General features: G+C 30.6%; 1 protein-coding gene across 3 annotated transcripts in view; it reads right to left on the reverse strand.

Moving 5' to 3' along the window:
* The window catches only part of LOC143080599 (protein broad-minded-like), a 45271-nt gene extending 35110 nt beyond the window's left edge, over positions 1–10161 (reverse strand). For all 3 annotated transcript variants that reach the window (XM_076256523.1, XM_076256524.1, XM_076256522.1), the window contains exons 1-8: positions 10092–10161; positions 6827–6999; positions 5454–5609; positions 2948–3125; positions 2425–2496; positions 1784–1909; positions 1218–1293; positions 705–811 (exon numbers count right to left, since the gene is read on the reverse strand). In XM_076256523.1, coding sequence (XP_076112638.1) covers positions 705–811; positions 1218–1293; positions 1784–1909; positions 2425–2496; positions 2948–3125; positions 5454–5609; positions 6827–6978 — 867 coding nt within the window. In that variant the 5' untranslated portion in view covers positions 6979–6999; positions 10092–10161. The remainder of the gene's footprint in view (positions 1–704; positions 812–1217; positions 1294–1783; positions 1910–2424; positions 2497–2947; positions 3126–5453; positions 5610–6826; positions 7000–10091) is intronic.
* Between the last annotated feature and the right edge of the window lie 6420 nt (positions 10162–16581).

Below are 16581 nucleotides of genomic sequence, written 5' to 3' on the forward strand. Positions count from 1 at the left end.
ATGTTTTAGTCACCAAGATAAAATTATAAGTGAGAACATCTGCATATTCTGTATAAGTGTTTTTGGCTTGTTACAGTTGATTCATTATCAGTGATACTCATTTGGTACCAATTTACATTCATTATCACTGAACTAGTATATATTTGTTTAGGGGCCAGTTGAAGGACGCCTCCGGGTGCGGGAATTTCTCGCTACATTGAAGACCTGTTGGTGACCTTCTGTTGTTGTTTTTTTCCTATGGTCGGGTTGTTGTCTCTTTGGCACATTCCCCATTTCCATTCTCAATTTTATTTCAGAAAAAAATAATTTTCATAGATATTTGATTTTGTACTTTTTGCTATAGTCTGCATACTAATTTATAGAAAATTTGTATTTCATTGAACATTCAAATTCATGGTTTATCTTTTCCCACAAAATCCACAAAAATTTGAAGCTCTTGAAAAATATGGAATCCACAGCAGTTAAAATTTGTAATTTATAACAACACAATTAGATGCACATAATTCTATTTCATCTCATTTCATTATTCTTTAATTTCAAGGTCCATATTTCAGTTTTGTTAATTTTTTATCAAATTCACTTTATTTGTAATAGCTTCAAATCTATGCCTGTACTGCATTGATTAGATATATAGAAAGATGTATCACAATTTATACCAAAGACATAAAATTATTTTACAATTATTCTTTGCCTAAAAAACTTACAGCTTTCATTAATTTGACATTTTCAGGATTGGTGAAGTCTAATCCACTCTTTATATTTGGTATGTTGTTTCCCTTCTTTGCATTGAACTGGGAAATCAAGTATTCAACTGTTAAAACAAATACAATTGCTATTATATGTATAGGAAATTTCCAATGTTTATTTCATCATACTGTTCCAGTGCTGAAATCTTTTTAAGATGCACAAAATAAAAGGGAAATATCTCTTATAATCTTACTTTATATAAGGCTATTTTTGTGAACTCTGTAAGCCAGTTAATCTTTAATTTAGTTCATTACTCCTATTCAAAAGCTTTCTACAGTCCAGTTAACAGAACAGTAAAATAATCATGTAGGGAAATATCAAATAATTTTAAATTAACCTGGTAATAACTTTACATGAAGCTTGATTACAAATTTGTTATTTGACGAATCCTAAAAAAAATTGTGACCAAAACTGTATTACTTTCCCTTAACTTGACTTCATTAAATTATTGATGAATTGCTAATACCAACCTAATAATGTATACACTTCTCTTGTCTGTGGTGATGTGTTGGTGAAAGCTCTTGTTATAAATTTGGTACTCAAATGCTGAAATCAAAACAATGTATAAATAACTAACATATTACCAGTAGTTTTGAAATGTCAAATTCAAGTCCTACAATATTCTTATTTTTTATAACCAATCCTGAATTATTCACATATGAATGCATTTCAGTAGCAAAATATATAATTTCTTCAGTCTTTACAAACAAATCAATTTTATCCATAGTCTTTATTTTAACAATTTTAATGACATCTAAAGTCTAATTTTTTCTAATATATTATTTAATTTCAAGAGACAGCAATTTCATGCTGAAATGAACTGCAAACTGAAAAAATTAGATATAAATGCATTAGAATGATGTATCTCTTTACTATTACGAGTAAACAACTTAAATACATCCAAAAAAATGTAATTTCTCAAGTTAATATATTTCAGGTAAAGAGATTTGCAAGATTAATTAAAATAATCTCTTAATCCTTTTTCTTTCTTATTAATGTGTACAATATTGTTTGTATTCTAGTCTAATGCACGTACCATAATTTGTACATTAGATTCATCAAGAGCATCTATGAGGTGACGTTTCATTGTTGGCCAATGATCACTGCTGATAAAGTCTGCTGGTAAGTTCTGATTCAGAGTCTGCAATGCTTCTACTCGTACCTAAAATTAAAGTCAGTTAACATTTAAATATAATGAAATCAAATACTGTAAACTTAGAAACTATTGCGTTCATTTGTTATTGCAAATTGATCATTTTAGACTAAAATGCGATTTTAATTTTTGTGACATTGCAAAAGTTCCTGTTTAATTCATATTTAAAATTTCAAAATGTGAATTTAAATTATTGCAATTATAACCCTGTAGCATTTTTCCCAATAAATTCTGAATTTACATTAATACGTTTATTAATCATACATTAATGATAAGATTGTAAATTAAAAATCCCTAGAAAGTGCAACAAAGAATATTTTTTCCACTGCTTGTCCGTTTATGTATTTATAAATCTTTCCAAAACATAATGCCAAAATAGCAACATTTCTTAAATAATGAACTTGATGCTTATGCATATTCAGAAATAAGAATATCTGCATATTGGTAAATTAAACTTTGTATTACAGAAATCAGAAGTGATATTTAAAATATTAATTTATTCCTAAAGGTGCCTAGAATCTTACCACATTATCTCTGTGGCGACTCATCTTCTCTGCAACTTGCTGCATTATTTCATGGTTGTTGAAAAACATACCCTAGAAAATATCAAATAATAAGTTATATCGTACAAATAAGGTTATTAACACTACAAGTCAATAATTTGATAAGGTGGTTAGTTTATTCTTACTTAGATATAAGAAGATGTGGAATGAGTGCCAATGAGACAACTCTTCACTAAGTTACAATTTGTAAGAGTAAACCATTAAAAGTCAAAGTATGGCCTTCAAATACAAAGCCTTGGCTCACACCTAACAGTAAGCTATAAAGGTCCCCAAAAATGACTATTTTATCTATTTTATCTTTCCCCTTTGCCTTCAATTTAAATGGGCTGATACATTAACAAGTTTTCAAATTTGGCAGTTTTCACCAAAGACTTTTTTAAGACAGGTGTTGAATGGTCTATTAAAATTGCTAACCACCTTATAGCAGATGTCTTTTCATTTTATGACAATGAGATAAATTCAGAAAAAAAACACCATATATTACCTGACCAAAAGAACTGCCACAAGATTCATCATCTTCATCACTCATGTAAGACCTCCGTATAGGATGATCTGAGGTCTCATGATGGCTATTACCGCCAAACTCAGCATCAAAGTTCCTTATCAGCTCATCAACAGCACCCTGAACATTACCTCTTAACTTCTTTGACAAGTCATTATAACTGGAAAAAAAGAAAAGCAGGAGATTTAACCAAAAGTTCTAACTATCATTGTTTTTTTATTCAAACTTAATGATGTGACACTTTTCCAAATAAATTTTATTAATCAGAGCTGATAGCTCTGAGGTGGAAGAAGGTGAATAAAAGGTAACTTGAATTACCATAAAGGCAGCCCCACTAACCCAGTCTGCTTTGTTCCATTATCGTTATGACGTATTTTTTTTTTCTTCAAACAAGAATGTGTAATAAGTGCATGGATTTCCCACCCGTACAATCATTTTCTATGTTCAGTGGACTGTGAAAATTAGGTAAAATCTTTAATTTGGCAGTAAAATTAGAAAGATAATATCATTAGGAACACATGTCTACTAAGTTTTAAGTTGATTGGATTTCGACTTCATCAAAAACTACCTCGACCATAAACTTTTACCTGAAGCAGGACGGACAGACAGACCAGAAAACATAATGCCCATAAGTGGGACATAAAAATAGTAGGACTTGTTACATACCCGCCAACTTTTGAAAGTTACCATGGGGGTTTTTAGTGTGCAACAACAATTTAAAGGTTACAATTTTTAGCGAAGTATTTTGCACGATCTGAATTGTCTAGAAAAAGTGTCATATTTGTATGATGAACTCACATGCCTTTTTCTTTAAGTCTGTTTGCATGATTCTAGTTATTGAAACGGTAGAATAGATGAACATATAGCTAGCAGACCAGGGTTTATTTTCTTGTGTACGAATACTAGATGCTTGTTGAAATTTCCAATTTTTAATTATGCACAAAGATGGACCTTTAACAGGTTGGAAACAACACTCCAAATGAGGCGTAACCCTCATTGGACGAACATAGCAACCCACTGTTTGTTGGTCTTTGTGAAAAAAGAATAGTACATTGTCCTTTAAATGATTTTATAATTGAATACAAAAATAAAATATGTTGCAACAAGAATTATGTCAATAATTTAGTGAAAAAAACCTATTTATTATCTTTATGGTAGTACTGCATCATTGAATTTTGTCAATCAGCCATGCTTTTATCATAAAACTAAAGCTGTGTAAGAACGATTGCAGTTGAAAATTCACATTTTACAACTAGATGAAAACAACACAAGTTCAAAATCTAGCATGTTAGCATAATCTTTAGAGAAAACGTTTTTGATTGGCTTATTAATTGATCATGAGAAACACAGAATTTGATTGTCTGAACACGATTGTCTTAACTTGGGAACAAAATAAGGAACAGATGATTTTCACTAAATCGTGTTTTAGAGTTTTTTAACGATACCCTAAATATTAATATTTTTTTAATAAATGCAAGGACGTATTATAAAACGTCCTTGATAAGAGTAAAGAGAATGAACACAGGGTGAACATACTATACGGGCGAAAGAACTCAGGACGAACAGACCAAGGGCAAACATGTAAACAGGGCGAGTTGTACCGATACCAAATTCACGTATGCATACTACAAATATCTACAGTAAAAACATCCGGTTACACGTAAACAAACAACGTTCATGTAGATGAGCAAAAACTGATGAGATGAAATCTAATAATTCACATAAATAAAAGGATACATATTTACGATAGTGAGTGTTTTTCAATCCTAATTTACAAATTAAATGATTCAGATACTTAATCATGTGTAAAAATCAGTGTCAGGAATCAGAAGTTGTTATGAAATTGTAATACACAAAATCGAATGCGGCATACGGAGGCTCAATGATTTAAAGTCGGCACCATTGGCCCTCAGAAGACTTGGTCTTCTTCCACCAAAAACTAATGGTGTGATTATAAAATGAATTTAACAGTGTTCCAACTTCCAACTAAGTCATATTCTGACAAGCATATTGCAATATTTTTACAGTGATGCTTAAAGCTGTTTTCACTCTAATATTAGGGCTCTCACATATTTTATAACCTATTCCAGGATGTCAAAATAAAAGGGCAACTTCACCTATTTGTAAAATTTCATTACTTCATGACAGCTTTGGTACAAACATATTGTTTTGTTTTTTGTTTTTGTATTTTTATTCTCTTTTTTTTTTTTTTTTTTTACCAATATATTGTTACTTAACCTCTCATCAACTTAAAGCAATATACATGCATCTAAAACATCTAAAAATATGATATCAAATCCTTAAAAATTTGTACAGAATACAATTATAGTAAAGATTAAGTTGAATTCAAAGTCATAAAAGGGGGTTAAATTTGTTGATGACCAAAAGAGGGGTCAGTTTTCATTAATAGCAACATCAAACCTTCTCATAAAAAATTTAATATTTCAAATTTCTTTGTTTGTGTCAGACTATTGAGTTTATTACATACTGTCTTGAGTGAAGTATTTTATCTGTAATTTTGTTGATGAGTGTCTCTTGTCCATTGGAATCATGTATACTAGACTCGAATCTTTCTATCTCTTCTTCTGCCAGTGGACCAATAATGTCTTCTATTTTTCTTCTTAAAACCTTCACAAATTCATGCCTGTAAAATAAATTACAAGGTCAAAACTGATGCACCATACCTCTATTTAGAAAATATATTTCTTCTCAAAACCAAATAATTACATTAGATGTATGTTTCATTATAATACGTTATTCTGAGTGGCTAACTAGCAATCTCTTGATATTCCTTAATCAATTGCATTACACAATGCAACTTTTCATTCATGATGACACGAGGTCCCACAATAAAGTGCACAGGTAAATGAAAGAAAAACTTGATAAAAGGCTTGTTTTCATTATCCTATAGGTAAAAATGTAATTATAAGTATTGAATGCCTTTTTTTGTAACTTTATAGGGTTGTAAAAGCGTTGACCGTGCGCACATTTTTAGTATGAAGCGCTTCCGCGCTTCATACAAAATGTACTTCGGTCAACGCTTTTACACCCCAATAAATTTACAAAAAAGAGCATTCAATTCTTAAATAAAATTAAGTGAAATGTATAAAAAGTTAATTAATAATAAAAAAAAGTACATTCATAATGTTTTTACTGTTTCCAATATAACAAAAATAACTGCAATTTTTTCATGACATAGGTTTAAGAACATAAAAAATTCACAGTAAATGTATGATTTTGCCTTTATTCTAACCAATTTCTATTTAATTCTTTTTTATATACAAATAACATTACCAATATTCTGCATGTATTCCATGGTTTCATTGAAATTAATTGTAAACTTATTTTTATTGGGAGTATTATATAGTACATTTTTTCCTGGAGTTTGTTGTACAAAATGCTAACACAAAGAAATTATTAGAGACCATAAATATTTTGCTTTATATTACATGTATAATCAGCCTTGATTATATCAAATGAATCCATCTTACACTTATTTATGAAATTTATAAACATTTGTATCTGGTATATATAACACACTGTTAAAAACAACAATGTTGATGATTTGTATATATTCATATAGAAAATGTAAAACAGGTATTACGTCTTGCTCTATTGAAGAGAAAATATAAGATTTAATACTCTAGCTGGGAGTATTTAGTACAAGAATTATACAAAAAAAAATGTTTCATGAAATATTTTGCTGATGTGTAAAGATAGATCACAAAAGTTTTACAATAAGGATCAGGTATAACCACCCACTTTCTGCCATCATTGCCATTAGTGTATGTTAATAAAGTAAATGATGGTACAAAAGTCAACTTGATCAATGTTTTAGAAATTACAAAAATCATATCTGACCTATGGAAATGTTCATCATTTTCCTCTAGATGATACAAAGCTTCTTCTGATTGGTCAACAGTCCCAGCTTCTCTTATCTGAGGTTCAAAACTAATGACCAGTTGTCTCAGATTCTGGACCAAATCTTCACCCTCCAAACCTTTCCACGACATTATCTAAATACTGTGTCTACTCTGGAAAAACAAATAATATATTTATTGAATAAGAGTTTCAATAATTTATATTGATCAATTTAAATGATAGAGCAGTAATATGAAAAATATGTGATATACCAAGAGAGGAAAGTCCTATTTTTTGTAAACAAATAATGTTGTCTAAAATTTTTATTCATTAAATATTTGATACACTAGATTTTTATCTTTTCTAAAGGAACAGAATGTTCAAATGAACATGAATGGTCAGATCATATGTTTGCGTCAGACTTGGGGTAATTGTAATTGTAATCATTAATCAGCTGTAATTGATTACAATTTTACAAGTAATCAGTGTAATCGTTAATCAGCCAAAAATCTGATTACATGTAATTTAATATAATCAATTACTTTTCAAAATACCCTGTAATCATGATTACTTTTTGATTACATTCTGATTACAATAAAAAAAATCTAAAATTGTGTTTTTGGTCATTAAATAAACCTCTTTGTTATTCATATTTGATAAATTTTTAACATACTAAAATGGTTTGGTTACTCTACGCATGTCTACTTCAGTATAAAATAAACTGTTACAGTATTGAAAAGTCATCATTAGCCTAAGCAGAGACATATAATACAATTATATACCTTTTATCTTAGTAAAAGATATTGTATGCATGTATATTCATCGTTTTATAATGATCTTCATATTAATATTTGATAATAACTGTTATATATTCAAGTAATACTTTTCTTTAACCCTGAATTATAATCTTTTGTTAATATTTGTGATTTTTGTCAACTTTGAATTGACAGCTAGGTATGAGACTAATAAAGGTTTGTTTTTATTGCAAATTACCAATTGAGTATAGCTGTAGGGATATATATATGATAAAAGATAAATCAGACATGAAAATTTATCTAATTAGCACAAACTAAATTAAAAGTTGGACAAATATGTTGTTTAAAATTTTTTAAAATGTATTTGGACTGGACATGTAAAATGCGAAGATTTTTAGTACTTACATATTGTTTACAATTTGATTAAACATTTCTATTAAAATTTAACATAGTTTTAACTGGTAACTGTATTTCATCCATATTTAAACTTCCATAAACTGCAACTTGGAATACATATGAAAGAGGTCAGAAGACAAATAAAAAAAACTCTTGATTATGATATATCTTTATTAAATTTAATTCAAAATAATTCAGAGATCATTGGTGATAAAGTGTAATGTATATATATGTAGTGAAATTTGGTGTTTATTTAAATAGATGAAGTTTAATTTGAAGTTATTATTTTATAATTGAACATGTTGAACCAAATAAAATACTTTCTCAAAAATGCTATAGTTATATTGAACTTTTATTCATTCACATCATTCAAAATGTTTTGTTTTTAAATTCATTGTAATCAGATGTAATCATGATTACTTTGCCAATGTAATCATTAATTTAATCAGATACTTTCAGAAATGATGTAATCATTTATTTAATTTAATCGTACAAATGACAAAGTAATTGTAATTTAATCAATTACATTGAAAGTAATCGGACCCATCTCTGGTTTGCGTATGTCAATTGAATATTTAGAATACATACTATGCATACATTTTTTTGTACTTTGTAATGGAAATTATGACTTCAATATACACGAAAACCCATGAAATGAGGATATGTTTGTTTTACTTAATATTATTGGCTCAATAAATCTTGGTATTAAATTGGGGTGGGTCTTACCACTGAACACTCAAAATACCACCAACCACAAAGAAAAACAGTAATATTAAATAAAGTGCATGTATAAAGCACTGAATGGTAAAGATTACTTCAATTTATCAGGGGGAAGTAAAGATGAATATTGCATTTTATAAAGCATTGGGTGTAGTGGATTTAACAGTCTAGACAAATGATGACTTTAACAATGCATGACATCATTCATATTTCTAAAACAGATATTAGATTCCTGCACCTTGCAAAAGTTATGTAAATTTCTTTTCATGTGTAACATCATTTTGTGCCTTGAATATCTGAGCATATATTACATCGATAAACTTCTGGAAATGTTCATGGGTAGAATTTATAGAATGTTATGATCAATGCACTATATTTTGTGTACCAAAAAGGTAGTGATCAGCCTTGGAAATAGGGGGAAAAAATTGTGAGTTGTCCTCTTGACAGTTTACAGAGTGGTCTTACAGACTACTTTTCTGTTCAATGTAGATATTTGGTCTTTTAATCTTATGACTTGTTAATAACTTAAATATGATATTTAGGTCACATTTATAACAATAGAAGACAAAAAACAAATTGAGGTGTTTTTTGTGTTCGGTGGTGAAAAGATACAATGTAGGCAACTGACTCTCCTCATAAATAAAAATACATTTGTGTCTGTACATGTATTTTTATCTGTATTTTATTTTTCATTCACATGTTGTACTGTTAAATCAATCATCCTTAATCAGAACGATAGTTGTATGTGTGAGTGTATGCAAGTGGGAGAGAAAGGCTTTTTATTTTTACTTTATCTGTTTATGTGATTACATGCTTGTTATGAGCCCTATGATTAGGAAATAAAATATCTTTATCTAAAAGACCTACTGACATGACTGATTAAATTGTTTGTTTTAGTTATATATTCTACTTGTGCTTCATGAAGGGGATAGGACCTTAATCGGGACTACAGGATCGGGTGTTTTTAAGCTCAGGATTTCTTGATTGACCCTTTCGGGATCCAGTAATTCTCTTTTCGAATTTCAGGATGACAGGATTTAAATTTATTTAAATTTAGGACCTCAGGATTTCATGATTTTAAGGATCAGGACCCCTCATACCCCCTCTCATAAGACATTTCCAAGGGGATAAGGTTCGGTCTTTTTATCAGTTAATGTGTATGAGGTCCATTTTATGAACATGCATGCAAAGGGTACTAATGTGCTAAGGCATAACATGGTCATGGTGGTTCATGAGACAGCTAGTAATAGACTAATGGGAAGTTTTTCCCTGCTAATAAAATCCTAATACTACTTTACAAGTGAGTGTAAACATAATCAATCAGTTGATGTATATTAAAACAGTCTGATAAGTATAAAATTGTCAATTTTAAATGGGAAATAAATATTGTTTACTATTTCCGCCATATTGAAAATGTTCCTAAACTTCTTTTCAAAGGACAGCGCTGATTGGTTAATAGCAAACTTTTGACCAATGAAAATTTATTTTATAGAAATTTGGTTGTCAATCAGCATCAGGGGATCTGATAGGGGAAATTATAACGTTATAATATGATTTTTATTAGTGTTAGATAAAAGTATAATATTTTACAATGCAACTTTTTTTCACGATCATGTATGTTAATATTTATTGTACGTGCAATAGGTCATAATTTGTAATGTAAAAACAACATAAAAAAAGTTGAATTATTAAAATATGTTTGGAGTGTACGTATAAACTAATTCTTTAGATATGACGGGTAGATAAATTACGTGCTTTTGACATACGTACTTGGGAAAGGACAATCTTTTGGTTGCCCTCCCCATTTTTTTTCATCAAACAAACAATAATAACAGATTTTGAAAAAAGGGGGACGGCAAGAATAAAATGTCCTGCCTCCAAGTATCTATGCCTTTTGATCTGGTCATTCTATTTCGGTTGATAATTTTGAATTTTCAACTCTCAACACTATAGCTACACTAAATATAACGGAATTTGATGAGACTGTCATCAAATAGAAAGGGTTAGCGCTATAAAACCAGGTTTAATTAATCCACCATTTTCTACATTTGAAAATGCCTGTACCAAGTCAGGAGGAATATGACAGTTCTCATGGTTCTTGTCCATTCGTTTTTGATGCGTTTTGTTATTTGATTTTGCCATGTGATTATGGACTTTCCGAATTGATTTTCCTCTAAGTTCAGTATTTTTGTGATTTTACTTTTTTTCCACAAAATCTTATCGAACACCAATTACCTCTCTAAGTACTATTAATTTAAATACATGGTCGTTGAAAAAAGGCTTTCTTTTAAAATCTAAGAATACAACTCAAGTGTTATTTCCTATTTCCATGTTAACTAACAACTATTCAACGATTTTTGTGATAGCCGAGTGATAAGTTTGACGGTATTATAACCCAGTATGATGCTTTTTTTTTGAGAGTATGATTTTTTTTTTAGATATTTGCCATTGAACCAATTAATGAAGTGAATTTAGTTACAGATATAAGTCAAGTTAATCGTATCATTAACATCAGAACTGTTATGGATTGTCAATATCGAGTCTTGCAAATTTAAGAGATTAAAGTAAGTTCAAACTTAATAAACCGTAAATTTGCATAATATTTTTTCAAATATTCCCGTTATATCCGCATCTATCTATTTAATGTAAAACAATACCACAGAAAAGTAGCGAGAATTAAAACCAACAATCTAATCTTGGAACGTCATTGACGTTAATTATTACGTCTCATTCTCTTGCCTTAGTTACGTTGGAGAAGTTGCTGCAGATAGTCATATCTTCCTAGATAGATCAGACGTACAAAAGTTCCGAGCGAGAGATAAAAAAAAAAAACAACAGCAAATTTCGACCATTTCTGATAGAAACCTCTACATGTAAGTTGTAATTAGTTTCGTGATAATGGTCTTGATATAGATTTTTTTAAGAGTTAAGTTAAGGAGAATTTTCATGCTGATAAGCCTTTACTTACCGAGTTTCTTTCCGTAAAACTTTGTTTGAATAAATATTTCAAACCTAAAAATAATTGTCGTTCATAACGATGTTTCTTCAAGTCCGTGAGCATACCCCATCTTCTTAATAGTTTTAATTTACCACAAAATCAACGAAACTAAAATTGAGAATGGAAATGGGGAATGTGTCAAAGAGACAACAACCCGACCAAATAAAAAACAACAGCAGAGGGTCACCAACAACGAAACTGTATGTTATTGAACATATTGAGTGAGAATCGTAGGATTCAGGAATACTGTTTGTACGTTTCGTTTGGTATGAAACAATGTAGACATTTTATCTGCAAACCGACTTTCGGGCCTGGAAATTTTTGGGGGTTTTAGCTGACTATGCGGTATGGGCTGTGTTCATTGTTCATACGATCACCAGTAGCTTTCTGTGCCATTTTGGTCTCTTGTGGAGATCTAAAGTTGTCTCATTGGCAATAATAACGCTTCTTCTTTTTTATATTGGCGTATTTTGTAATTGATTTACAAGATAAGAAAATTGTTCATCATCGAAATCGTTTTGTCTTCTCCATAAATGAGTTCTACAAAAAGGGTAAATTTATATAGTTTGGTGAGTATTTTAAGAGAACACAGAGTTTCATACTGTTGATATTATCATCGCTGTTTGTGGACTAACCAACCGATGACCGTTAGATATAGTATTTTATCTTTGATTGGTATTTGTGTTATTGTGCTGTTGGTATGTTGTCGCGATTAAGTTCGTTGCTTGTCTTGAGATTGTAACACAGTGATGACTGCTGTAACTATATTTTGACTATTTTACCGATTATGTCTGTTTTGTTGACGCATCGTCGTAAAAATAACGGAATTTGACGCGACTGTCATAAACGTGAGATGTTTAGCGCTATAAAACCAGGTTCAATCCACCATTTTCTACATTTGAAAATGCCTGTACCAAGTCAGGAATATGACAGTTGTTGTCCATTCGTTTGATGTGTTTTATCCTTTGATTTTGTCATTTGATTAGGGACTTTCCGTTTTGAATTTTCTTCGGAGTTCAGTATTTTTGTGATTTTACTTTTTGCTTCTGTAACCATTCTGAATAATATTTATAGTCTTAATTGTTCACCAAATTTTCTTTGAACATATCTAGACTAGCTTCGTAATATAAAAAGACACTACATGTACAACAAATCATATTCCAATGATAGAACATGATTTTCCTTCCCATATAACTACTGCAAGAGTGTATTGATGATAACTTGGGTAAGTTGTCGTGCCACGTACATTCCCTCATCAATGCTTTGTTTAGAAGTGTATTGATGATAACTTGGGCAAGGTGTTGTGTCACGTACATTCCCTCATCAATGCTTTGTCTAGAAGCATTACACATTGGATTCAATTGGAGTACTACTTCTATATTCTTTGTATCTAACTTGCGGAAGACATTTTGCTGCACACGAACTAAAACATCCATATGTAAACAGTAAAGAAAAGCAAGAAAAACACGTACATAATGAATTAATTATTATTTTTCAGAATGTTTGACCTTATGAACATGATTACTGGATACCAAACTAATTATTTAGAAAAGTTACTAGGAGTAGTAGTTTCATCCCAACAGTTCATTTCAGAGCACATAACTCAATGTCTCACCAGTTTCACAGAGGTTACCATTTCAACACAGCAGAATATAGCTGAGTGCACTAGGAACTATTTTGACGTGTTACCAGACACTTATATCAAACCCAATGATTACCCATTGGACCAGGCAAAGTTTTACTACAATTCAGCCATTGACTACAATAATCAGATTACAAACATGATGAATCATTATATAGATGATCTAGTTCATCCAATGTTACAACAGACAACAGATATCACAACATATACGTACAACAACTTAGTCCTACCAGCTGTAGAGAACACATCAAATTGTATACTCGCCTTTATTTCCTTGTCGGAAAATGTAAGCAAACTTCTTCAATAATTATCTTAACTTCAAAGTTGTATGTTTTATGTTTTTAAAATGATCCATTATTCGCATTCTATCCTATTGACATACTAGCTTCCATCATCAATGGTCGACTGATATTTATGGTCACAGAGTCACCTGTTTAACTTATGTTTTGTCATCATTGTTTTGGTTTTATCTATCTTATATATTAGCTCGTTACTTTTTTTTATTTTTCTTCTACTAGTGCTATTTGAATTCGTTAATACATTTTTTGTTTTCTCTGTTCTTGTAACTCAATTTCTTTTTTTCTTTCTTTTCTTTCTCTTTCCTGTATTCTGTTTCACAACCATCCTGTACACAGTACCTGGCTGACTTCAGCAAACTACAGTTATTCTGTTTATTGCTTCTCTTCTTTCTGTTCTTTGGGATGCAAAGGAACGTCCTGCTGACAAGAAACATGAAACAAGGTGTGATAGTAAAATAATTACCTTATATCTCTTGATCTACATGCTGTAATATAAAGCACGCTCCCCGAAGTGTCGATTGAGGCGATACTTTTTTATACGAATGTAATTAATTCAATATTATACATCAAATCATTTTTAAAAATACAGTCACGTATTGCACAAGTTATGATGATTAAACGAAAGAGTTTATATATAAGGAACACTAAATGCAGATATATGACATTTTTTTTTATGACACTGTTTTTACGTGTATTTCTGGATTGACTTTCATCGGGTACATTCGAACAGGGACTTTTTATACGTTAGTGTAGAAAGTCCCCGATTCGAAACAAAAATATCGTATATCCAATCAACCACAAGTCCCAACCCACAAGTCAACACCATTCAAGGTAACTTTCTTTAAATAACCGTTAATTCAAGGGGTGGTTTTTTTTTATAACGAATACAATTATTAACAATTTTGAAACCATACTATTTCTAAAATCAAGTATCACGCCAGCTTTATGAAATACATGATTTATCAACCCCAGATATATGATATAATCACCAGCCGACGGTCGATGATGAATGTCATATCTCTGGGGCTGATGAATTATTTTATTTACTTTTATGAAAGAAAAGTTCCATTCCCTGGATTTTTTGAAATGTGATTTTTTTTTAAATCGTGAAGCCTCTGGACCTGACAAAAACAATGTATTCTGAATAATTAATTACTTTTGGAGTGTCAAAAACTCGTTGGAAGTACTTGATAAATTGCATGCATATATTGGTGATTTTGAATCTGTTCAAAGTTTTGATTTTTCTACCCTATATACCACTTTGCCTCATATTCTTATTAAGAAAAAATTCACATCCCTAATTAACTGGGCATTTAAAAAGTCGGAATGCGAGTACATATGTTCAAACTCTTTTAGATCATTTTTTAGTAGCAATAAACAAAAGAACTATGTCAATTGGACATGCTTTGATACTATTTATGCACTTGAATTTTTACTTGATAACATTTTTGTTCGCTTTGGAGATTCCGTATATCGTCAAGTTATTGGAATTCCAATGGGGACTAACTGTGCACCACTTATTGCGGACCTGTTTTTGTATTGTTATGAGTTACAATTTATGACTAAAATTAGCAAAGACCCATCAAAACAACATTTGATACAAAAATTTAACAATACTTTTAGATATTTGGATGATATATTGGCTCTAAATAATGACGACTTCAGTATGTATACTAAAGAAATTTATCCTGTAGAACTTACTTTAAATAAAGCTAATGATAACAATGACCACTGCCCTTTCCTCGATCTTGATATCTATATCATAAACGGGAAGCTTAATACAAAAATTTATGATAAAAGAGATGATTTTTCATTTCCTATTGTTAATTATCCATTTTTAGATGGTGACGTTCCCTTGTCACCATCTTATGGTGTTTATATATCTCAACTTGTACGATTCGCTCGTGTATGTAACAATGTATTAGATTTTAGCGAGAGAAATTTATGTATTACTGAAAAATTATTACACCAGGGTTTTCGATATCACAAACTGGTCAAAACATTTACTAAATTTTATCACCGGTATAAGGAAATAATTCGTAAATATAACTCAACATGCAGACATCTTATACGTTCAGGTATTTCACATCCAAAATTTTATGGAAATATTCTTTATAAAGCACAAAAATGTCAGTATTCTCCTCAGAAACTAACAAAACCTTTAAATAGACTTATTAAAAGGGGATATAGTTACGATACTGTTGTCAGGTCATTAAAGATTGCATATTTTGGCTTTAACATTGATTCACTGATAGGGTCTTTGCATCGGAACTAAACACATTTATTTCTAAAAAAACAGTTGTTGGCATGACACGGGTTATGTTCTTCTCATATATTTTATGATAGTATGATACTAAACCCCTAACGGGAGGGATTGTACCTGATATTCATATGATGAAGACATAATCTTTCAATCAGTTTAATTGAGGTCTGGAGCTGGCTTGTCAGTTAACTGCTAGTAGTCTGTTGTTATTTATGTATTATTGTCATTTTATTTATTTTCTTTTGTTACATCTTTTGACATCAGACTCGGACTTCTCTTGAACTGAATTTTAATGTGCGTATTGTTATTCTTTTACTTTTCTACATTGGCTAGAGGTATAGGGGAGGGTTGAGATCTCATAAACATGTTTAACCCCGCCGCAATTTTGCGCCTGTCCCAAGTCAGGAGCCTCTGGCCTTTGTTAGTCTTGTATGATTTTAAATTTTAGTTTCTTGTGTATAATTCGGAGTTTAGTATGACGTCCATTATCACTGTACTATTATGCATATTTTAGGGGCCAGCTGAAGGACACCTACGGGTGCGGGAATCCTCGCTACATTGAAGACCCATTGGCTGCCTTCGGCTGTTGTTTGCTCTATGGTCGGGTGGTTGTCGCTTTGACATATTCACCATTTCCTTTCTCAATTTTATGAATAACATTCTATATTTTTTCTTCAGATAT

This window comes from Mytilus galloprovincialis, chromosome 6 (genome assembly GCF_965363235.1).
Source record: "Mytilus galloprovincialis chromosome 6, xbMytGall1.hap1.1, whole genome shotgun sequence".
Taxonomy (NCBI): domain Eukaryota; kingdom Metazoa; phylum Mollusca; class Bivalvia; order Mytilida; family Mytilidae; genus Mytilus; species Mytilus galloprovincialis.